The sequence below is a fragment of the Dama dama genome, chromosome X (genome assembly GCF_033118175.1).
Source record: "Dama dama isolate Ldn47 chromosome X, ASM3311817v1, whole genome shotgun sequence".
NCBI lineage: Eukaryota > Metazoa > Chordata > Mammalia > Artiodactyla > Cervidae > Dama > Dama dama.
In genome coordinates, this window is record NC_083714.1 from 6,662,858 (window position 1) to 6,685,603 (window position 22,746).

General features: G+C 51.3%; 1 protein-coding gene, 1 non-coding gene and 1 pseudogene across 2 annotated transcripts; all 3 read left to right on the plus strand.

Annotated features, from left to right (window-relative positions):
* The first annotated feature begins 7,144 nt into the window (after positions 1-7,144).
* LOC133052141 (AFG3-like protein 2) lies at positions 7,145-9,593 on the plus strand. Its single transcript, XM_061136911.1, has one exon. The coding sequence runs from the start codon at positions 7,179-7,181 to the stop codon at positions 9,591-9,593; it is 2,415 nt and encodes an 804-aa protein (XP_060992894.1). The 5' UTR covers positions 7,145-7,178.
* Positions 9,594-11,791: 2,198 nt separating this feature from the next.
* Positions 11,792-20,067, plus strand: LOC133052143 (protein PRRC2B-like; annotated as a pseudogene).
* Positions 17,682-17,767, plus strand: LOC133053314 (small nucleolar RNA SNORD62). Its single transcript, XR_009692232.1, has one exon. It is a non-coding gene; the product is annotated as a small nucleolar RNA SNORD62 (small nucleolar RNA).
* Positions 20,068-22,746: the final 2,679 nt, after the last annotated feature.

Here is a 22,746-nt window from a genome sequence, read left to right on the forward strand (position 1 = left end):
CATCCATCTCATTAGGACTGGTTCAAATGAATTCTTTTTAATGGCTGAGTAATATTCCATGGTGTATATGTACCACAGCTTCCTTATCCATTCATCTGCTGATGGGCATCTAGGTTGCTTCCATGTCCTGGCTATTATAAACAGTGCTGCGATGAACGCCTGCCTGCTTTTAGAATACAGTTTCCCTGACGTTAATTCTAAAAGGACTGGATCACGTGGCTGCGCTAGAGACACCAGTGTTACGTGGTGGAGGGTGTCTCTTGCTCTAGTTTTAAATAATATGATCAGTTATGTACTTTGTGGCTTTCTTAAATGAACTCAAGCCATGTGTCTTTAAGCAGAGAAGGGCCAGATATTAGTTTTAGTCGTTGAAAGCTTCCAATGGAGGGCTTACCGGTGACTTGGTGGTCATCTGTGCCCTTCTGGCCAAGGAACTCAGACCCTGGTCTTTCTGTAAATGTTGTGTCACTGAAGTTTGAGTGAAGCCTGGGCCCAGTGTCAGGGACTCACTGAAAGGGCAGTAGAGAGTCAGGGAGTGGACAGCAGGGTGCAAAGTGGGCCTGGGTGTGGGGTGTGCCCCTGGCTCCTTGACACCCACCCTGCTCATCAGCATTCCTCTGGGAAGCTGCAGTCACCCCCAGGCTTTGCCCTGGTGTTTGCTCTCTGCAGTAGATTTCTTAAGAATGCAAATGTCAATTATAATACAGCTGGAGAAAAGTGCAAAGCTGGGATGGGGAAGACAGCAGGGGATTCCAAGTGGCACAGTCTCAGAGACGGTGGGGAGCATCCGTTCGAAGTGCACTCCATGGACCAGCCCACTTAATGCTCACAGAAGCCCCGTGGGGCAGGCGTGGCTGTCATCCTCAGGGGGCTGTCTGGCCAGCCTGACTCACATAGTTCTGGGTGGAGCTGGGGGCACGTGGGCTCTCATTGAGGCCCCGTCTGCTCTGTTGTGCTGGGTCCATTTTAATAGACCCTCTCCCACCTGGAATTGCATCCCAGCTCTACTGCCAATCATGCGACTTGACGCAATTCATCTGATCTCTCCACCCTTCATTTTCTCATCTGTGATGGTGGGGGGCCAGGGAAGTCTGTGAGCTCAGGCGTAGGAAGTGTTAGCCCAGTGCAGGGGTTTGGGGATGCAAATAGTTTAGCAGTGGAAAGTATATGCCAACAAGAAAATGCATTCGCCATTAAATACTCGCTCAGCCAAGCTTTCATGATCTCACCTGGCCGCTTGCCCACTTAACTGTTTTGTAGGCTCCCCTGAGTTCTCTGCCCAGGAGACCACCAGCACATTTTCATAAGATGCCCCCACAGCTCCTCCAGCAGTGGCTCAGAGTGGTAGCAGTGAGGAACGGCCCAGGGAGGCTGGGTCCCCTGCACAGGAATTCAGCAAGTAGCACTCCCTCCAGGTTCTAGAGCCAGCAGCAGCAGGTAAACAGGAGATGCTTAGCCCATATTGTAAACATACCCACTCCTCCGTCTCCCAGGCCCCTTCAATTAAAGCAAAGGCTAATGAGATGGATGAAACTGGAGCCTATTGTACAGAATGAAGTAAGCCAGAAAGATAAAGACCAATACAGTACACTAATGCATATATATGGAATTTAGAAAGATGGTAACAATAACCCTATATGCAAAAGAGAAAAAGAGACACAGATGTACAGAACAGACTTTTGGACTCTGTGGGAGAAGGCGAGGGTGGGATGTTTCGAGAGAAAAGCATCGAAACGTGTATACTATCTAGGGTGAAACAGATCACCAGCCCAGGCTGGTGCACTGGGAAGACCCAGAGGAATCGGGTGGAGAGGGAGGTGGGAGGGGGGATCGGGATGGGGAATACATGTAAATCCATGGCTGACTCATGTCAATGTATGGCAAAAACCACTACAATATTGTAAAGTAATTAGCCTCCAACTAATAAAAATAAATGAAAAAAAATTAAAATTAAAAAAATATATAAAATTAAAAAAAAAAATAAAGCAAACGACACACACCCTCCTGTACCCCAGTCGCCAGCAGGGATGTGAAGAGAGGGGACCTTGGAGACCAGCCCTGGCCTTTCATTTCTCCAGGTAATTCATCCTCTGGATGAAAACCTTTGTTGGTAGTTTACGGACCCTGTTGTCTAGTGTTGAAAGGAATGGGTGGTGGTGTCTGAGTGGTTTTCTCATTCAGAGTTGTACAATGTGGCTACTCTTCACACTGACAGCGACCCCACCCTGGAGCCTCCCCAGGAGGAAGGGGCCTGGAGCCTGTGTGGAGAGCACTAGAGAGGCATGTTGGCTTGGAGTTAAGGGTGGAGGTTTGTAGCTTTTGCGTCAAACAGTTTTGGGTTCTGTTCCTAACGGTGCTGCTTATCTAGCTGTGTGGGGCCTTGGACAGGTCAGTGTGAAGCAGAAGGAATGAAGCCCTGACCCTCTGTGTGGCAGTGAGGGGTTCTGCCATGCCTGTAGACTAGTTAATCAATAGTCTAGTAGTGTTTTTATTGGTGTTCCCTCAATGTTTTTAAAATATTGAGTCTCTCTCTCTCTCTTTGTTTTGGCTGTGCTGGGTCTTCGTGGTGGCACGTCAGCTTCTCTGGTTACAGAGCATGGGCTTGGGTGCCCTGTGGCACGTGGGATCTTGGTTCCCTGACCAGGAATCAAATCCACATCCCCTGCATTGAAAGGTGTATTCTTAAACACTGGACCCCCAGGAAAGTCTGGTAAATTATTGTTAGTAATAAAAAAATTGTCAGAAAAGAAAGTGCTCAGTCGTGTCTGACTCTCTGCGACCCCATGGACTGTCCATGGGATTTTCCAGGCAAGAATGCTGAAGTGGGTTGCCATTTCCTTCTCCAGGAGATCTTCCCAACCAAGGGATTGAACCAGGGTCTCCTGCATTGTAGGCAGACACTTTACCATCTGAGCCAGCAGGAGAGTCAGGGGAGTTCTGTCTCCTCACAACAAAAATTTGAAGTGATGGACGTTAAAGCCCTTGGCGTGTCACAGCTCTCGGACAGACTGTGTTATAGCTCTCAGCTCTCAGACAGACCGTGTTATAGCTCTCGGACAGATCAGTGTTAACAGCTCCATGATACAGCTCAGTTTTATTTAGAAAATAAAAGGAAAGTACATCCTTGACGCATGAGAGCATGCCGAGCCAAAAGACGTGAAGAGAAGAGAGAGAGAGAAAGACAGAGAGCGAGCACGCGGGAGAGAGAGTAACCTACAGCATTTGGTGCCTTGTTTTATATGTTTTTCCTCCCCCTGGGCCTGCCCTATGTAAATTGGGCAAGCAAGGATTCCTGTTTGTTCTACCTGAGGACCTTACTCTGGTCCTCGGATCTTCCTTTGTTCTATTTTCATGGGCTTTTCCCTTCCTTGTCTTTTAGCCACCACCATTTTAGAATCCTTTTTCCTATTCTAACTACCTAACAAAAATGTTCCAAAATGTGGGTGCCCTGGGGAAACAGATCAAAGTTCCCACCTTTCCCCAGAATTTTTTAAAGTTGCCTTTACAACCTTCTCCCCAGACCCTATTTTTCTTGGGCTCCTGGGAAGCATTCCAGAAACCCACTGTGGCCTATGTTCTAGACACTTACATACATTCATTGTGCTGTTGTAGTTTTGTACTGTGAGCAGACGCCATGCAACTACTCCTCAGTTTGGTGAAGATTTACTGCCAACTGGAGAGATCTCTAGAGTCACTCCAGCCAGACACAGTCATAAGAGCTGCTCTAGGGAAGTTTTCTTGGGAGGGTAGGGATGGGCAGTGAGAGGTAAATCCTTCCTGAAGAGTAGAAGGAAGTCTGAGTGTGCCAGAGTAGCCTGAGGGAGTCTGGCAAACAGACTGATGTATTTAAGACTCACCTAAGTTTATGAGTCACTGAGTTTTAAAATAGCATTTTTATTATTGTTCAGTTCTAAATATTAGTCTTATTTTGAGTGATTTTTAATGGTACCTTGTAAAATTTCCAAATACACAGTTTTAATATCACTGTTATGATGCTAATTTCTCCTGTGGCTGACTTTCGGTCCTATATCATGGTCTGTATGATATACACCAGCAGTCACGATTTTTTTCTATTAATATCAGATAATAAATAATTTAGTCTTCAAACTGCTACTCCAGTTTTTTTTGTTGTAGAACAAAAACAGGTATAGACAATAGTAAGTGAAGGGGTGTGGTTGCTTTCCAGTAAACTCTATTTTTAACAAGTGGCAGATCACACTTCACTCAGGGGCTTGAAAAGAATGTATTCTCCTAATGGACATGGTCCATTAAATTGTGCTTGCTAACTGTGCTGTACAAATATCATCACAGTTTTTTATCCCCTTGATCAGTTACTAAGAGGTGTGTGAACATTTAAGACTATGATTGTGGATTTGTCAAATCTTATAAACCTGTCAGTTTTTGTTTTACCTACCTGGAAGCATATAGACTTGGGATGACTGCATCTTCTTTCCTGTATCTTTGTATAGCACATTTGTTACTTGGGTTTTCTACCTTTAATGTCTACTTTATCTGACCATAACTTCATTCCAGTTTTCTTTGGATTAGTGTTTGTGTGTTATCTTTTTCCCCCAACTTTTTATTGTCAGCTTGAGCCCTTCTTGGAGGAGAATATCTTTGTACATTTAAGATGTGTCCGGTTTTACCCACATTGAGAATTTGTGACTTTAGTTGCCAAAGTTGTTCCCCTTAGATTGGGGGAGAGTGTGTCAAGTTTTCTGATTCTTTTTATTTGCTTTCCTTCTACATTCTGTTTCTACGGTTAGTGGTTAGGTTAAACTCTGACATGCACCCTTGATTTAAAAAAGGCTAATCAGTTTAACCTGAACCTGAGCTCTAATTCACGAGTCTTGTAATTTTTGCCTGGAATTGTAATTCTTCCCTTGTTTTGATTCCTACCAAATTATTATCTTTGTTGTTTTATTCAGTCTGTGCTTGTTCAGATCTGCCTGTATGCTGACTAGTTTCTTTGCTGCTTATCCTTCCATCTGGGTTCCATTTATTTTTTCAGAAGGTACATTCTGTCAAGGCCTCTAGGAAAGATTTTTGGCAATATGCATTCTTCACATGGGGCTTCGCAGGTGGCACCAGTGGTAAAGAATTCGCCTGCCAATGCAGGAGACATGGGTTCCACACCTGGGTCTAGAAGATCCCCTGGAGGAGAAAAATGGCACCACACCCCAGTATTCCTGCCTGTGAAGTCCCATAGACAGAGGAGCCTGACTGACTACAGTCCATGGGGCCACAAAGAGTTCGACACAACTGAGCGACTGAGCACTATTTTTCACCTATGACAGCCTTTCTCTTGGACGATAGTGTAGCTGGTAGAGAACTCTAGGTTTGCAGTTACTTTCTTTTAGGACTGTGAAGATAGTATTCCTTTTCTTCTGGCTCCTGTGTCTGGTTTGTGTTGCTTTAAGATCTCTCTGTCTTTGGTCAACTGGAGTTCTTTCTCAAAAGGCTGTGTCTAGGTATGTATCTATATCTATCCTTACTTTATTCTGCTTAAAACTCACGGTGCTCAAATCTACGGTTGTACGGCTTTCATCACTTCTGGGAGTTTCTCTTCTAATTATCATGTTAACTATTTGCCTTTTTTCATTCTTTGTATCCTTTCTTCCTAGGTAATCTACTTTGATTATTTGTACTTAATATTTGTACTTAGGTAATTTGTATTTAGGTAATATACTTAGATTATTTGTACTGATTATTTGTACTTATTCTGCTATACGAGTGTCTGCATCATGATACTTCTCACTTTGCCTCCAAGTCTCTTGAATATATGAGAGCTGATTTCTGTGGTGCCTCTGGGAAAATGCTTATTTTCCAATTCCATGTTCTCTCCAACTGTGTCTATTCTGCTGTTTTTATTTTTGTTTTACTGTCCAGTGGGTTTTTTATATCAATGACTGTATTTTTATTACTAGACTATTCCCCTTAAAGCTTTTTTTTCCTTCTGTCTTGTATTTTTTGTGAGTTTTCAATTCCTTCTTTTATGATTTTAATAATGTAAACAGTAATTCTCTGGTGTTTAACATTTTGATCTGTTTTCTGAAGTTCTTGGGGACAGTGCATGATCCTATGAACTTGCTGTGGACTTGTGGTGGATTGCTTTCCCCCTGATGTTCTGGGGGTTTTGACTCATTTCCAGCAGAGCTAGTCTTACCCTGGGGATTCTGTATAGCTTGGTTTGAGGGTGTGTCCTTCCAGGGCGGCTCTACGTTTTCATCTGCCAGCCTAGAACTACCTTTTATTGTAGCTCAGGAAATTTCTGGAGAATTCTAGGAGTGTAAGTCTGAAGTCCACTCTGCTGCCCCCAAGCCTGAGTGAAAGCTGGCATGTGGCCCTGAATTCCTCACAGGGGCCTGTTTTCCCTGCTCTGGCCCTGGCTGGGACACTAGCTCAGTCATCTCCCTAAAGAGCATGAGGTTTCTCTGGTCTTGAAATTGAAACGCACAGCCCTTTGAGGGTCTTTGTGTAAGCAGCACCTCAGCTGTAGCTCTCTGCCTGTGCAGAGAAGCCCCATCTCTTGTCGGGAGGGGGAAGGGGCAGTGCTTAGGAGCACGCTTGTAGGTTTCTACATCTGACAGATGTGTCCCTGGCTCCCCTCTAGGGAGCCCTTGCTTGTGCCTCTGACCCATGGCTCTTGCCCATGGCTGTGGTTTCAGCTCCCTGGGGGTTTCCTGGTTAGGGGGAGCAGAGCTCTGCAAGTGAAATGTGTAATAGGTTTTGTACAGTGTTTTTGTGACAGGAGGGGTTTTTTTCTTTTTCAGGTAATATGAGCTGCTATATTGCCAAAAATAGGTCTGTGTAGTGCTGAACAGTTCTGCATACCTCATAATCAATACTTAGTAAATGGTGTGTAATTTTAGGATTCCAGAGAGGGTCCTCGCCACCACATGACTCAGACTACCTTTGTGTCGGAGTCATATATTGATCACATTTGGACAGAGCACTCCACAGCTGAAAGAAAGTATATAACCACTGGCCTGATGCAGAACCATTTTCCTGATCAGATTTTCTCAGCTTTAAAAATGGGCACAAGGGGCAAGGCGTGAGAAGACGCAGACGAGCATGGGGTCGCGGGCGGGCGGTCCCGTGGCCTCCGCTCCGGGTCCTCTTGGCCGTCCGGTGCCGCCCCCGCGTCCGCTCCGGGCCTGAGCGGCGCGCCGGCGGCCATGGCGCACCGCTGCTTGCTGCTGTGGGGCCGGGGCGCCTGCCGACCCCGCAGGCTGCCCCCGATGCTCGTGCCTGGCGGCCGCGCGGGCTCCACCGAACGGCTCTACCTGCGGACGCTTTATCGATATGCCACGACTCAGGCGAAAACCAGCAGGAATTCCCTTCTGACAGATGTGATTGCTGCTTATCAGAGGCTGTGTTCTCGGCCTCCAAAAGGATTTGAAAAATACTTTCCCAATGGAAAAAATGGAAAAAAAGCTAGTGAACCTAAAGAAGTTATGGGAGAAAAAAAAGAACCCAAGCCAGCTGCTGCCTCGCGTCCTTCTGGAGGAGTTGGTGGTGGTGGAAAACGAGGTGGCAAGAAGGATGACTCTCACTGGTGGTCCAGGTTCCAGAAGGGTGACATCCCATGGGATGACAAGGAATTCAGGATGTACTTTCTCTGGACCGCCCTGTTTTGGGGAGGATTCCTGTTTTACTTCCTGTTCAAGAGCTCCGGGAGAGAAATCACATGGAAGGACTTTGCCAACAACTATCTTTCCAAGGGAGTAGTAGACAGACTGGAAGTTGTCAACAAGCGATTTGTTCGAGTGACTTTTACACCAGGAAAAACTCCTGTTGATGGACAGTACGTCTGGTTCAATATTGGCAGTGTGGACACCTTTGAGCGGAACCTGGAGACTCTGCAGCAGGAACTGGGCATAGAAGGGGAGAACCGGGTCCCTGTGGTCTACATTGCTGAGAGCGACGGTTCCTTCCTCCTGAGCATGCTGCCCACCGTACTCATCATCGCCTTCCTGCTCTATACCATCCGGAGGGGCCCAGCCGGGATCGGCTGCACAGGCCGGGGCATGGGCGGACTCTTCAGTGTAGGAGAGACCACCGCCAAGGTCCTCAAGGATGAGATCGACGTGAAGTTTAAAGATGTGGCTGGCTGCGAGGAGGCCAAGCTGGAGATCATGGAATTTGTGAATTTCCTGAAAAATCCAAAGCAGTATCAAGACCTGGGAGCAAAAATCCCAAAGGGTGCCATTCTCACTGGTCCTCCGGGCACTGGGAAGACACTGCTGGCTAAGGCCACAGCTGGAGAAGCCAATGTCCCTTTCATCACCGTTAGCGGGTCTGAGTTCTTGGAGATGTTTGTTGGTGTGGGCCCAGCTAGAGTCCGTGACTTATTCGCTCTTGCTCGGAAGAACGCCCCTTGCATCCTCTTCATCGATGAAATAGATGCGGTGGGAAGGAAGAGAGGCAGGGGCAACTTCGGCGGGCAGAGTGAGCAGGAGAACACGCTCAACCAGCTGCTTGTGGAGATGGATGGATTCAACACAACCACCAATGTGGTCATCTTGGCGGGCACCAACCGACCAGATATCCTAGACCCAGCTCTGATGAGGCCCGGCCGCTTCGACAGGCAGATCTTCATTGGACCGCCAGACATTAAGGGAAGAGCTTCTATTTTCAAAGTTCACCTCCGACCTCTGAAGCTGGATAGTGCCCTGGAAAAGGAAAAGCTGGCGAGGAAGCTCGCGTCTTTGACCCCGGGGTTTTCAGGAGCCGATGTTGCCAACGTGTGCAACGAAGCTGCTTTGATTGCCGCGAGACACCTTTCAGATTCCATAAACCAGAAACACTTTGAACAAGCAATTGAACGAGTGATTGGCGGCTTAGAGAAGAAAACCCAGGTCCTACAGCCCGAGGAGAAGAAGACAGTGGCATACCACGAGACAGGCCACGCAGTTGCCGGTTGGTACCTGGAGCACGCGGACCCCCTCCTGAAGGTGTCCATCATCCCATGGGGCAAAGGGCTGGGCTATGCTCAGTACCTGCCCCGGGAGCAGTACCTCTACACCCGGGAGCAGCTCCTGGACCGCATGTGCATGACCCTGGGCGGCCGCGTGTCCGAGGAGATCTTCTTTGGCAGGATCACTACTGGTGCCCAGGACGACTTGCGCAAAGTGACCCAGAGTGCCTACGCCCAGATTGTTCAGTTTGGCATGAACGAGAAGGTTGGGCAGATCTCCTTTGACCTCCCACGTCAGGGGGACATGGTGTTGGAGAAGCCTTACAGCGAGGCCACCGCCAGACTCATAGATGACGAAGTACGAATCCTTATCAACGATGCTTACAAGAGGACAGTGGCCCTCCTCACAGAGAAGAAAGCTGACGTGGAGAAGGTTGCTCTGCTGCTGTTAGAAAAAGAAGTGTTAGACAAGAACGACATGGTGGAACTTCTGGGCCCCAGGCCATTTGCGGAGAAGTCTACATATGAGGAGTTTGTGGAAGGTACCGGCAGCCTGGACGAGGACACCTCGCTCCCAGAGGACCTGAAGGACTGGAACAGGGAACGCGAGGGCTCGGAGGAGCCCGCGGGCGAGAAGGTGACCAGCCAGGTCCAGGGTGCCGGCCCTGTGTAGCTCCTGGTGCTGCACCCTCAGAGCCGCCCCAAGGGCACGGCAAGAAGGGGTGCTTCGTCCTTGGCCTCGGAGGTCACAGGGGCGGGAGTGCGTCCCCAGCCTCCAGTCTCCTGTACCCTCACGTGGGGGTGTGCTCACCATTACCCGCCCTTCACTCCCACCTCCCTCAGAGTCTCCCTCTGTGATGGGCTGTGAAATTAAGAGTATTTCTACTTGATTTAATATTTTAAAGACGGAACCCAAGCTACATGCTGCTGTTCTGTGATGGAGTGGTTTTCTAGGAGAGCTGTGTAACATATTTAAAAATATGAATGTATTGTGTAAATACGGCTTCTTTATGTCACAAATAAAGTGTAAATGCTGCATTTTTCCTTCTGAAAAAAAAAATAAAAAAAAATAAAAATGGGCACAAAAACATTGGCAGCCAGTGATTAGCTTTCTGAAGATTCTGAACAATCAGACCCCCTTTTCTACACAGACTCTGGCCCAGTGGGGGAACTTTAATGTCGTCTGCAGCATCCCATCTGGTAGAAGTGGACAGAGGGGCCCTGGTGGGGGAGGGTGCCATCTCCCCAGCCGGTTTGTATCTGACTGTACTGAGATGTCAGCATACCCCTGTCTCCTTGGGCCAGTTAAGAGTTGAGTGTCATCTGTGTCCCCTTCTCCCCTTCCCTGGACAGAATGTGGTGTGTCACTGTAAGCTCAGGGGCAGAAACAAGCGGAGCTGAAGCCCAGACCCCTTTCAGAATCTTCTTGCAGGGTTCAGAAGCCGACAGACACTGGCTCCTTGGTGTGTGTGGGCTCCCTGGAGCAGTAGCTCATCTTTCCTGTGTCTGTGCAAGAGACCCTCGGGCATCTCCCGCTGCTAGCTGCCTGACCCCTTAGCTTTCTGCCACCAGCCATGAGCTCTCTAGTTGGTTGTGTCCTGTTTCCATTTGCCAGTTCATTATACCCTTTGACATAGGGGCTCTTCATCGAGAACTAAGACTGGACCTCCAGGGTCTTTGAACAGGCCTTTCAGATTGCATGTGTGTGTGCCTGCAGAGGTTCTGTGATCAGATGACGTGAAGCAGGTGGGGTGCTGCATCTGCGTGATGGTCGGGGCAGCTTGTCTCCTCTGGGCCTGTGGGCGACCCATGGCTTGCTGAACGAGGTGAACAATTGGCTGATTGCTTCCTTCGGGATTGATGAAACCCATAATGCCCGCGGATTCCCTCAGTGGGACCGGCTGTCGCTCTGAGGACCAGAGCTGTGTGCCCCCGCTGCTGGAAAGGAAGATGACTGCCATTGACCCCGCCCCATGTGGAGCCCCGAGGGTTACATGGCATTGCAGAGCAAAGGCTACTCGCTGACCCACCTGAAATCCAGCGACAATTTGGCCATGGACGTGCATGTCAGGTGAGGCGACACTTGGTCCTGCTGCCCTGCAGCTGAAGGAGGAATCTCGGTCCTCAGTAAGATGGGCTCTGGGAGGAGGCCCTGTCCCGGGAGACACTGCCCTCAAGGAAGGGGCACCTTGGGAGGGACCGGTGTGCTCTGGGGAAGGAGCGTGAGATGAAGATGGCTGGGTGCTTTCACGTGAGAGGCTCTGATGGTGACTGAAGGCCCAGGAGGAATCCTGGGGTCAGAGGCAAATCCCACAGAACCTTGGGGCAGGGCCACAGGGTGGGGTTGAGTGCATGTGTTATGGCTCTTTCCTGTGAAAGTAAGGCGAGCTGGCAGAGGGGAGCACCTGCCTGGCCCAGGACACATGGCCTGTCCAAGAGGCGGCTGAGGACGAGGACCAAAAGACTGACCCCGTGCTGGCCAGTGTAGCCCCGGCCACCTCAGAGGACCAGGGCTCAGTCAGTGCCAGCTCAGACCATGAGGCCAGCCGTCCCGAGGGGCACAACAACACAGATGGGGTCCCAGAGGCCAGACCCTCCAGGGAGGCCAGCCACACACTCCTAACCAAGAGGAATAACTGGATCTTCATTGATGAGGAGCAAGGCTTTGGGGGCCGGGGGCCAGCCCGGGGCCATGGCCATGGGTTCTGAGAGTTCACCTTCTGTTGGCAGCCCACTGGTAGTAGCCTGTGGGGCGGGGGCGTCCTTGGGGCACAGGCCCTCTACAACGGCAGCCAGAGGAGTGGCCGGGGCTGGGGTCTGCAGGAGTTTGGCCCACCAGATTAATTCCCCCGGGCCAAGCCCCGGCGGAGGATGGCCAGCGAGACCCACAGTGAGGACTCTGAGTAGGAGGAGCTTCCAAGCAGCAACAGCAGCGAGGCGCCGAGCCTGAGGATGAGAGTGAGCTCCCAGAGTAGGAGGAGGCCACGGGAAGGAAGGGCGACTTCAGGGAGTCCTGGTGGTCTGGCAGGATGCACCCCCATAACAGCCCTGCAGTGTCCCAGTTTTAAAGATGGGAAGTTGAGGCCCAGAGAGGTTGAGTGATATGTCCAGGGTTACACAGCTGGTTAGGAGTGGAGCTGGGCCTCAGGTGTGTCTGTCGCTGAGGCCTGTTTTCTTCACTCTTTCCTGTTTGGTTTGAGATAACAGCGCATTACAGGGTTGTGAGAAGAGTGTCGAAATCCTCCCTGGGTTTCCTAGACCCTGGTGACAGTGAATAGGCTGAGGCCCAAGCCAGCTAAGGGCCTGGCCTTTTGAGTTGACTCAGTGCTTCGATTTCAGGTGTCTGTAGGGTTAGGTTATTCTTAGCTTGCAGTAAATGGAACCGTTGCCCTTCCTTGTGAATCTTGGTTCAGACACCAACATTGAAAATTGTGGATCCAGCCCTGGGGAGGAGAGTGAGGTGGGCTCTGGTGGGCGAAGGCTTCACTGAGGTCCTGACCAAGAAGCAGCGCTGCCTGCTGGAGGAGGAGAGGAGAAAGAAGGAGCAAGCAGTGCAGGTATGGGGCGTGATGCAAGGGGGCTGTACGCAGAGACCTGCGGAGTCGGAGTGTTGAGATTTTGGCCCGGGCTGGGAGAGGAAGAATGACATGCTTGTAAGCAGGCAGTGCCTCCCAGGGCCCACTCTCCCTGTGCTCCGTGGGGTAGATGGTGTGATTTCCATGCTCTCAGAGGATGACTGGTCCTTGTTGACACCAGCTGAAATGAAGTGAGCAGGACATAGACCTCTGTCAGCTCCTGAAGTCCAGCCTCCTCCTATTGTAGTCTCAGATCGCAGCCCACTGGGCACTTCCAGGGGTGGTTTGGTTGGCATTGCCGTTCCCGCGTGGTCAAGGTTTTAACTGATGGTTCGTGAATTCTCTGGAGCGGTTTCTGGGTGTGGTTTTGGAGCCCAGAGGCGTCTTTCTGGGGGGAGCTAATTTTTCCCGTCTGCCATCGAGGCTGGACCCCATCACCCTCTTCTCCGTAGGTTCCTGTCAAAGGCCGAAGTCTTTCCTCTTGAATTCCTCTCGGTTTGCGAAGAAGCAGAACAACCTGTGTCTGGAGCAGGGCGACGGGCCTGTGCCCAGCAGCAGCCTGGGCACCGAGATCTGTGAGAGCAGCAGTCAGGGTAGGAGCTTGTGTTCGGATCCCAAGGCTCGGGCCGCCTCCCAGGCTTGCAGTCCTTCTCAGGGTAGGATTCTGCCTTGGGGCCGTGAGCATAGACACAGCATTGCCTGTTTCCTGGCTTCCTCTGCCGAGTCTGGGGTTAATGCCATCTGAGCACCACGTGCCGCTGCAGCCTCTGAACAGATGTACGTTTCCCTGCCTGAAGTGTGGTGGCGAGCAGAGCATTCTGCATCCAGTGACAGGAAAGAGTGGTCCCACCCCTCCTGGCTGAGGTCGCTCAGGAGTTGACTTGACTCTCACCCACATCAGCAATCCTCTCTTCTTACCTTGAGAGCGAGCAGCAGACGAATATTTGGGAGAACAGGAGTCGAGAGCTTTCCTGTCTGTGCTGTGTGCCCTTTCCTTGCCAGAAGGAAGGTTCTGTCGGCCCCTCCCCAAATGTCGTCTTAGACTTGAAACCAGACTAGGGTGGCCCTTAATTTGTAGAAAATCTCTGTTTCCCTGAAGTTAAAGGAATGTCTTATCCAGTGGTATTTTTCTGGTAATCTTTCATTTTAAAATACGAAACCATGTTAATTGAGCAGATTCTTCTTGAGTTCCTGCTTTGGGCAAGGCCCTGCAGGGAAGGCAGCGGGAACTTGGTGAAATCACCCATTGCTAGCTCTTTTATTCAAAGCAGCTGAGACTTCCAGAGTGAGTGACAACCCCGGAGCCACATGACAGACATCCTGGGTTCTGAGCCTGGTTCTCTTAGTTTTACCACGTGGCCTGTCTTCATGTTTCTGATTAAAACCTTGACTCTAAACATTTCAATGTAATATTGGGAAATAGTCAACTCTGATTGAAAGTACAGTAGTCTTTCAGTATATTTTGGGTGCAGTCAGTTTGGTTTTGTGAGAGTGGTGGGTGTCACAGTGTAAATGTCCAAAAATACGTACCTGCCAGCGTGGTCAAGCAGAATGGACCAACTAGGGAGTTACCCTTGGCTATCAAGGATTTCCCTCCTGGATTGCGCAGTGTCTCGTGGTTGCTCAGACCAGGGGTGTGTGGATGGCTTCAGAAGGGCCCTGGATCTTGGAAAAGAGCTCAGGAGATTTTCTGCACACACACACAGGGTCTGTGACTTTTGTTGGATTCTCAAGAATGCTTGGGCTAACAACAGTTGAGTAATAATCAGCTTGACTCGTTCAAAGACCCGTAGGGAGGTGCCAATTTGTAGAAATAAATAGTTGGCTTATGTGAGAAAAGCTTTACCGCAGCAGAGGTAGTGATACAGAATTCTAATCCCTGTGAGTGAGAAGTTGCTGGCATGTTTACCTGGAGCTCCTTGTCCATGAAATCACGGGAAGCTCGTTTATGGAAATGTTTCTGGGGATGTTGGGGAGTCGAATGAAGGTGTCAGACTGAGGAGGGAGGTGGTTTGGAGACTTGAGTTTGTGTGAGCTGCCCGTGGCCGTGTTTCTGGCTTGGTTGTTCCTCTTTGATGTCCCGACTCTGTCTTTCTCCTAGCAGCCCTCCCCCTTCAGGCCTCTGCTAGTGACTCCTGGACCAAAGCTGCCACTGCCTTCACCAGCACCAAGCCTGCCTCTGCTGAGGTGAGTGGCCCCCAGGCACCAAGCATGTGCTTACCATCAAGGGCCGTCCCAGTGGCCCGCCCATGCTCTCCCTGGCCAGGCAGTGAGCTTGGCTCATCGTTGGTCACCAGTCTTGCTTTCAGCTCTGCAGGAGGTGCCTGTGTGGGAGGGAGAAAGAGGGGATGGCCAGGGAGCACCCACCCTGGGTCCTTGGTGTCTGGCCATGCTCAGAGTGCAGGGGTCCATGTGTACCTGGGATCATGGGCTCGGGCCAGGAGACATGTCATGCCTCAGGTCTCGCTCTGCAGGACTCAGGTGCTGACTGGCCGTGTGTCCTGCACAGCAGGGCTTTAAGAGCAGCCAGGGAGACAGTGGTGTTGACCTGAGCTCAAAGTCCCAGAGTCCTTAGCGACCTCCTCGCAGCGCAGCTCCCCATGTGGCACCCTGAAGCCTGAGGATGCAAGTGGGCCTGGCCTGGTGCCCAAGGCCAATAGCCACAAGGAGCAAACTCAAAAGCAGTCAGAGCCAAAGGTCATCTGGAGCCCGGCTCTCCGGGGCTTGGCAGAACGGCCGGTGTCTTTTTTCTTCTTTTCTGGCTCCCAGTTCCTTGGAAGCTAGTGGTCAGGGTCACTCCAGGCTGTGTGTCTCAGCCTCTTTGCTCTTCCATCAAGGATTCAGAACAAGGCTCAGGACAGAGCACGGAGCACAGACTGGGACCCATCGGAAGTGAGTGCTCTCTGCAAAACAGAAAGGGCTCCGAGGGGGCCGAACGGCTGCCAGGCGCTGTGGTTCCCCATTCATGGGGTGGAGATTCACGGGGACTCTGTGCTGCCAGTGACACCCATTGAATTTGGAGCCAACCCGAAGATGAGGCTTGAAGTGTTTCTTCTCCACATCTCCCCAACCCCTGTTTTTGGTGCTTGGAGAGGAAGGAGGGGCCTTTCCTGGAGGAGTGGGCTGGTAGGTGCTGGCAACACTCCAAGGGATGTCGTGGGGTGGCATCCTGGTTGCCGAGCTGCTATGGGCTGGTCCCGTCTCCCTGCCAATGCCAGGCAAGTTCTCAGACCAAGCAGGAAGCCAGGCAGGGAAGGGGATGGCTGCCTTGCTTGGGGGCTTTTCGGAAACAGCTGGCCGTTTTGTTCACATGGTGAATACTGCTTACTTATTTACTTTTAAGTCTTTATTTATGTGGCTGTGCTAGGTCTTAGTTGCGTCACATGGAGTCTTTGGTCTTCGTTGCGGCATATGGGATCTAATTCCCTGAGCAGGGATCGAACCCGGGCCCCCTGCAGCGGGATCCCGGAGTCTTTGCCCCTGGACCACCGGGGAAGTCCCATACTGGGTTTTTTGAGTTGCTGAGGCAATGGGTCTCCTTCACGTGTGTCTCTGCCAGAAGGCGAGCCAGGGTGATTTCGGTGGGCCTTGTTCCCTTTTTTTTACAGGACTCTGATTTCAGCTTGCAGCCCGGCTCTGCCTCTGGTCCCACAGGGATTCCAGTTGTCAAACCTCAGGACACATTGGCCATGCTTCTACTGCCCAGCTGTGTGGTCCCTGTGCCAGCAGGCCCCGGGGAAGAGAGCCTCGTCAGTGTGGCTCTCGGGTTGGAAGGGTTGGTTTGTGTCTTGGTGCCGTTTCTAGCTAGTTGAACGCCCGTGGCAAGTTGTTCCCCGCTCTGGTTTTGTGAGCTTAAAATGGAGTGGTGTAACCCCTAAGGTCTGTTGTATTTGGCACTTTGTGATTCAAAACTTCCCGGGTTCCGCAGTCACACACGTTTGAGAGTGCTGTGCTAATTTAAGTCAACAAGTGTCCTTACTCTGCGATTATTCAGAAACCCCATGACATGCAGGTGGGCGCTGGACACTGCAGGAAGGGGGTCTAGCACTGTATTTCTGAGCATGTTTCCAGGGCCTGTTTTTCGCAGTCTGGGGGAAGGGGCTGAGACAGGAACTGGGACCTCCATGCCATGCAGTGGGGCCTGCGTGCTGGCCACCAGCTGTGCTTCTGTTGCTGAAACACGGCGGCCCTGCTGGAAGGCTGGGTCCGGGCAGGAGAGGGTGTGGTTCCCTCCTTTGCAGGTGTCCCACTGTGTCCTTCCCTCCAGGCCGGGCTCACCCCCAGCATCCCCATCCTGCAGCGTGACCACCACATCCAGAGAGCCATCAGCCCCTCCCACATGTCCTTCCCCACCGCTGACTTCACTCTGAAGGTAACTTGGGGCCTGGCTTGTGAGTGGGCAAGAGCAAGCAGACCCCACCCCAGCACACCCCCTCCTTCCACCCCTGGACTTAGCTTTGTGCCACCGCTGCCTTCTGGCCCGTAACTTCAATCTCCCCCCACCTCCTTGCATCCAAAGATGGAGTCTGTGCACAAGGCTTGGGAAAACTCGCCCAGCTAGCCGGAGCAGAGCTCGCCAGGAGGCTCCAGCTCAGGCCCGCAGCCCCCACCCTCCAGGGGGGCCTCCCGCGGGATCAGCTATAGCTCCTTCAGTGGAGTCTCCAAGCCCTCTGTGCCCGTGGCCTCAGTCACACTTTCTGCAGCCCTTCCAGGTACCTCTCCCCTGGTCCAGCTCACGGATCCTTCTCCGTTCCCTCGAGGGAAACATGGGTTTGTAGCCCTGAGGCCCCCCTGCCTTGACCTAAGGAGCATGTTCCTGCCTGGGGGCCATGGGTTCCTGTGTGCTCTGGTCTCTGGCACTTGCTGCTCTCAGCGTCCGACCCTGGGGGGCGACATGACTCTGTGACCTCTGCAGGGCTCTCTCACCTCCTGCAGAGAGGTCCCATCAGAGATTCTGTCGCATGAGCAGCTGTCTGAACGTTGCCCCCTCCTCTGTGAAATAGCAGGGTCGTGATGGCCCAGTGCGGGGTCACCATGCCCATGAGATGAGCTCACATCCAGGGAGGGTTTTGTATCAACTGAGCCTCAATAAGCAGGAGCCAGTTTTACCCCAATGGTCACTGTCCTCATCACGGTGTCAGTGCCCAAAGGAGCCCGTGGGGACTCAAGGGGCCCAGCTGCCAGCGTCTCAGTGGTCCGGTTGCAACAGATCCTTCTGACTCTCCACTGTGGACTCAATAGCAGGGAGATGAAGAGGACCGTGACTGAGAGACCTTGGCAGCCTCCTTTATGACCGAGCCCTTCCTGGGTGTGCGGGGTGGTGGGTGAGAGGGGAAGGCTGGCTGCAGCGGCCCCTCTCCCCGGGCCCTGGGCTGCACAGGAGCCCAGGGCCACCTCTGCCACGTTGCCTCCCCCCACCACTTTGCAGGACCTTCTGGGACAGTGAGACTTGATCCTGTTCCCCTGCCTCGAATTGTGTTTCCAGGCAGCCACCTGCCACCTCTCTACCTGGATGGCCATGTGTTTGCGAGTCAGCCCCGGCTGGTTCCTCAGCAGCAGAGTTACCAACAGGTAATGCCAGCGAGACAGGTGACCCAGGGATAGAGGGGAGGGTGCAGCACAGGGCGTGATTGGCTGCTTCATGTACCCGTTCCTGGCCTGTCTCATGTTTTGAACCCCTCACATTACTGCCGTGTACCTGGCACGTTATGGCAGCCAGTCAGTGTTTCCCGAGTGAACGTGTGAGAGCCGAGGAGGAGGGACGGAGCTGAGTGCTCTGGACGGCTTAGCTTTCCTTTCTTGACGCTCTCGCTCCTGCACCCTAGCCAGGGGATTCACTGAAACGGAATTCTCTTTGGTGATCAGGTATCCTTCTGATGAAGAGAAGAAAGGCCTAGACTCCCAGGCATGGATGCGTTAGAAAGCGGTAGTTGTATAAATGAGCAGGTGTCTGTGTTCATGCACAGTGGGCACAATTCTGTGCTGGCAGGGGCCGCGTGTGGAGGGAGTCTCCCTCCTGAAGCTGGTGCTGGGCCTTCCACGGGGCTCCTGTGCCCGCCAACCCCTGTTCCTGCAGAGCCCAGGGTGAAGCACTGCCCCAGGGGCAGAGGATATGGCCCATCCTGACCTTTTCAGAGCATATTCTTAAACTTTATGTCTTTTGGCTCTGCAAGGTCTCATAACTGGGCCATACCACCTGTATTCTTCTGTCCGTGGCGTTATCCATCCACGGTTCCACTTCTGGACCCGCCTCTGTTGGGGGTGGAGCTCAGGCTCCTTCATCCAGCTGTGCAGGGTCCAGTGTAGGGATGCTTGTAGTGCTGGTTTGGGGTTGCTTCCTGCCGGTTCTCTGCTCTCTCCTGAGAAGGAAGGAAGTGCAGGCAGGCTGTGTTGAGTTCGCTCTATGGGTGGTGTTGGATGCCCCAGGAAGAAAGACTGGGGTGGAGGTGAAGGGGTGCTGGTGATGGGCTGTGAGAAACAGCTTGCAGGGCAGCATGGTGACCCACCTGCCTCCCCGTCTGCAGGCTGCCGCTGCCCAGCAGACCCCAATTTTCCTTCCCACGTCTCTCTCTCTCTCTCTCTTTTTTCCATTTATTTGTATTAGTTGGAGGCTAATTACTTTACAATATTGTAGTGGTTTTTGCCATACATTGACATGAACCAGCCATGGATTTACATGTGTTCCCCATCCTGAACCCCCCTCCCACCTCCCTCCCCATCCCATACCTCTGGGTCATCCCAGTGCACCAGCCCCGAGCACTTGTCTCATGCATCCAACCTGGACTGGAGATCTGTTTCACACTTGATAACATACATGTTTTGATGCCGTTCTCTCAGATCATCCGACCGTCGCCTTCTCCCATAGAGTCCAAAAGTCTGTTCTATACATCTGTGTCTCTTTTTCTGTCTTGCATATAGGGTTATCGTTACCATCTTTCTAAATTCCATATATATGCGTTAGTGCACTGTATTGGTGTTTATCTTTCTGGCTTACTTCCCTCTGAATAATGGGCTCCAGTTTTATCCATCTCATGAGAACTGATTCAAATGTATTCTTTTTAATGGCTGAGTAGCATTCCACTGTGTATTATGTACTACAGCTTCCTTATCCATTCGTCTGCTGATGGGCATCTAGGTTGCTCCCATGTCCTGGCTGTTATAAACAGTGCTGCGATGAACACTGAGGTACACGTGTCCCTTTCAGATCTGGATTCCTCGGTGTGTATGCCCAGCAGTTGAATTGCTGGGTCATATGGCAGTTCTGTTTCCAGTGTTTTTTTTTTTTAAGGAATCTCCACACTGTTCTCCATAGTAGCTGTACTAGTCTGCATTCTCACCAACAGTGTAAGAAGGTTCCCTTTTCTCCACACCCTCTCCAGCATTTATTGCTTGTAGACTCTTGGATAGCAGTCATTCTGACTGGCGTGTAACGGTACTTCACTGAGGTTTTGATTTGCATTTCTCTGATAATGAGTGACGTCTCTTAAAGCTCAAGCCCAGCTGGGACTGAGGGACGGGCCGCATGTCTCCCAGTCTCAGGAGATCTTCAGCTCCTTACAGCCCTTCAGGTGAGATGCCTGGGTTTGAGGGGGCTTTGCGGCTTGCCCCCAGGGGTTCCAGCCTTCACAGGCTGTGGGGCTCTTCCCTTGTCCACCTGTTGCTGTGAGCATGTCCACGGGGGATGCGGGTTGGGGTAGAGAGTGAACTGTGGTGTGTTAGAGACCAGGGGCCCAGCCTTGTCTTTTGTCCCCGTGTCCTCCTGCCTCCCTTCCTGCTCTCCCCCATTGCTGCCCTTGGCCCGCTCTCTCAGTGTGTCTGTCCCATGCTTTTGGCATCACACAGGTTTTCCTGTGCCTCATACAGCCTGTATGTCTGCTTAACCAGTGAGGTTCAAACTGGGGTCCCTAGACTAGCAGCAGCAGCATCTAGGAGCTTGCTGTAAATGCAGGTTCTCAGGCCCCATCCCAGGCCTTTGTGTCAGAAACCCTGGGGCTGAGGCAACAGCCCATGTGGGAGTGAGTGCTCTGGGGGCTGAGGTGAGACCAGCCAGTTCAGCCGCTTACCTGACCTGACCATCCATCTGGCTTTTGCAGACACTTTCTTTTGGGCTTTCAAAAGACAGGTGGCACTAGTGGTAAAGAATCCGCCTGCCAACACAAGAGACGCAGTGGACACAGGTTCAATCCCTGGGTGGGGAAGACCCCCTGGAGAAGGAAATGGGAACTCACTCCAGTATTCTTGCCTGGAAAATTCCATGGACAGAGGAGCCGTGTGGGTTACAGTCCATAGGTTGCAAAGAGTCAGACACAATTGAGCCCACACACATATATACACATATACTTTTAATCCAAGAGAAAGCAGAGGTTAGAGAAGTAGTTACATACAGTTCAGGACAAAACCAGATAAAACACGAGGGGGACTTCCCTGGGGGTTCAGTGGACGGGAATCCACCTGTCAATGCAAAGGACACTGCTTCGACGGCTGGTCTGGGAAGATCCAAAGTGCCACGGAGCAACTGAGTCCATGCCCCACAGCTACTGAGCCTGTGCCCTAGAGCCCATGTTCTGCAGTAAGAGAAGACACCGCAATGAGAAGCCTCTGCTCAGCAACTAGAGTGTAGACACCCCTGGCCACAACTAGAGACATCACATGTGCATCAACGAACACTAAGTGCAGGCAAAAATATGTAAATAGTCAACATGACGAGAGGAGAGCAGGCCAGCTTCTCCGAGTAAAGGGCAGTGTGGAGCTGGCTAGGGATCGTGTTCGAAAGCCAAGTGGAAAGTAAAGCCTCACAGTCGCTCACAGACAGCTAAATGAGCTCTTTGTCCCAGGCTCCCCTGTCGGTCCCACAAATGCAGAGCCATGAGCAGACGTTGTTACAGTTTTAGTTGTAGGTTTAGCAGATATTAATAGGTTTTTGCCATCATCCCTGGAGAAAAACCTGTCAGGGCAGAACCAGAGTCACATGGGTACGTAGAGTAGGTGTGGACACTGGTCAGACATGTGAGAGGATAGTCGAAAGAATGTCCCAAGCAAGTGCCTAGTGTGTTGACTTCTGCTGTCATCCATCCCACAAGCGAAAGCTCATGAATTAATCAGGCCCACCTGAGGGTCTGACATTAGGGCAGAAGGAGAGACAGTGGGTCATTTAGGTGGCTCTGACTCCCGCCTCCACAGGCGACACTGTGAGGACACCCTCATCCACCCCCACTGAGGGGACTGGTCACAGTTTCCCAGGAGCAGAAATGCTGGAGTTCAGTGATGTGCAGGCTTCACTGGAGTCAGTCATGCCAGGCTGCTCCCTGGCACGATGCACCCATCTCCATTCCTACAGCATCCTGGGACTTTGGTGGATTTTCTCTTCTGTGACTAGCATATTTGTATCCTTTGCCCATTTCCACAAATCAGAATTGTAGTTATATTCTTGATACTCAGCAGGATATTGAATATATTAGTATATTCTTGATTTAATCTGTTATGGGCTTAAAACAATGTTTAGAAGTACTCCCCCACTCCTAGCTCACGAGAATATTTTCTTACAGTTTCTATAGTAGCTTTATTTATTCAGTAACTCAAGGAACAGTTTTTGCTGGACACCTTTCCAGGCCTCCGTGGAGATTCCAGTCCATCTGGGAAAGACTGTCAAGAAATGAGAAGACAACTGTGCAATGTAACCTGTGGAAAGGTGGTGAGATGTTGGCCAGAAGTGCAGCAGCAGAAAAGAGAGGGAGCGCTTGGAGAGGAGTGGTTGTCCATTTCCCACTGGGTGGTCGGGGTTGGCTCTGTTGTGAAGCAGAGATGGAGTGAAGACTTGAGGGAGGTTTGGGAGCGTGAAGAGACCAGTGTGGCTGAAGCAGAGTGGGAGAAGAGGAGAGCAGCAGGACAGGGGGTCAAGAGCTGACAGGGATTGGATGTGGAGGCCTCAGGGCACATGCTGAGGGCTTGTGCTCAGAGTGAAGTGGGAGGTGGTGGAGGGTGACTGTGGGTTGGATTGTGACTCCCAGAAAAATGTTGAAGTCCTAACCCCTGGAGCCTGTGAATGTGACAAAATCATGCCATTTTGAAAAATTCACTGTGTTTTCACTATTTCATTTCTGGCATTAATAAAGGTCATAAGGAAGAATCATGACTTAAGTGTCCTCTTATTTGTTTTAAGTAATGACCTCTGATAAAAACTCGGAACACGTTTTGAAGGCTGAGGGTTGAAAATAGACTTCCCTGATGTTTTCAAGTACAACAGGCCTAACC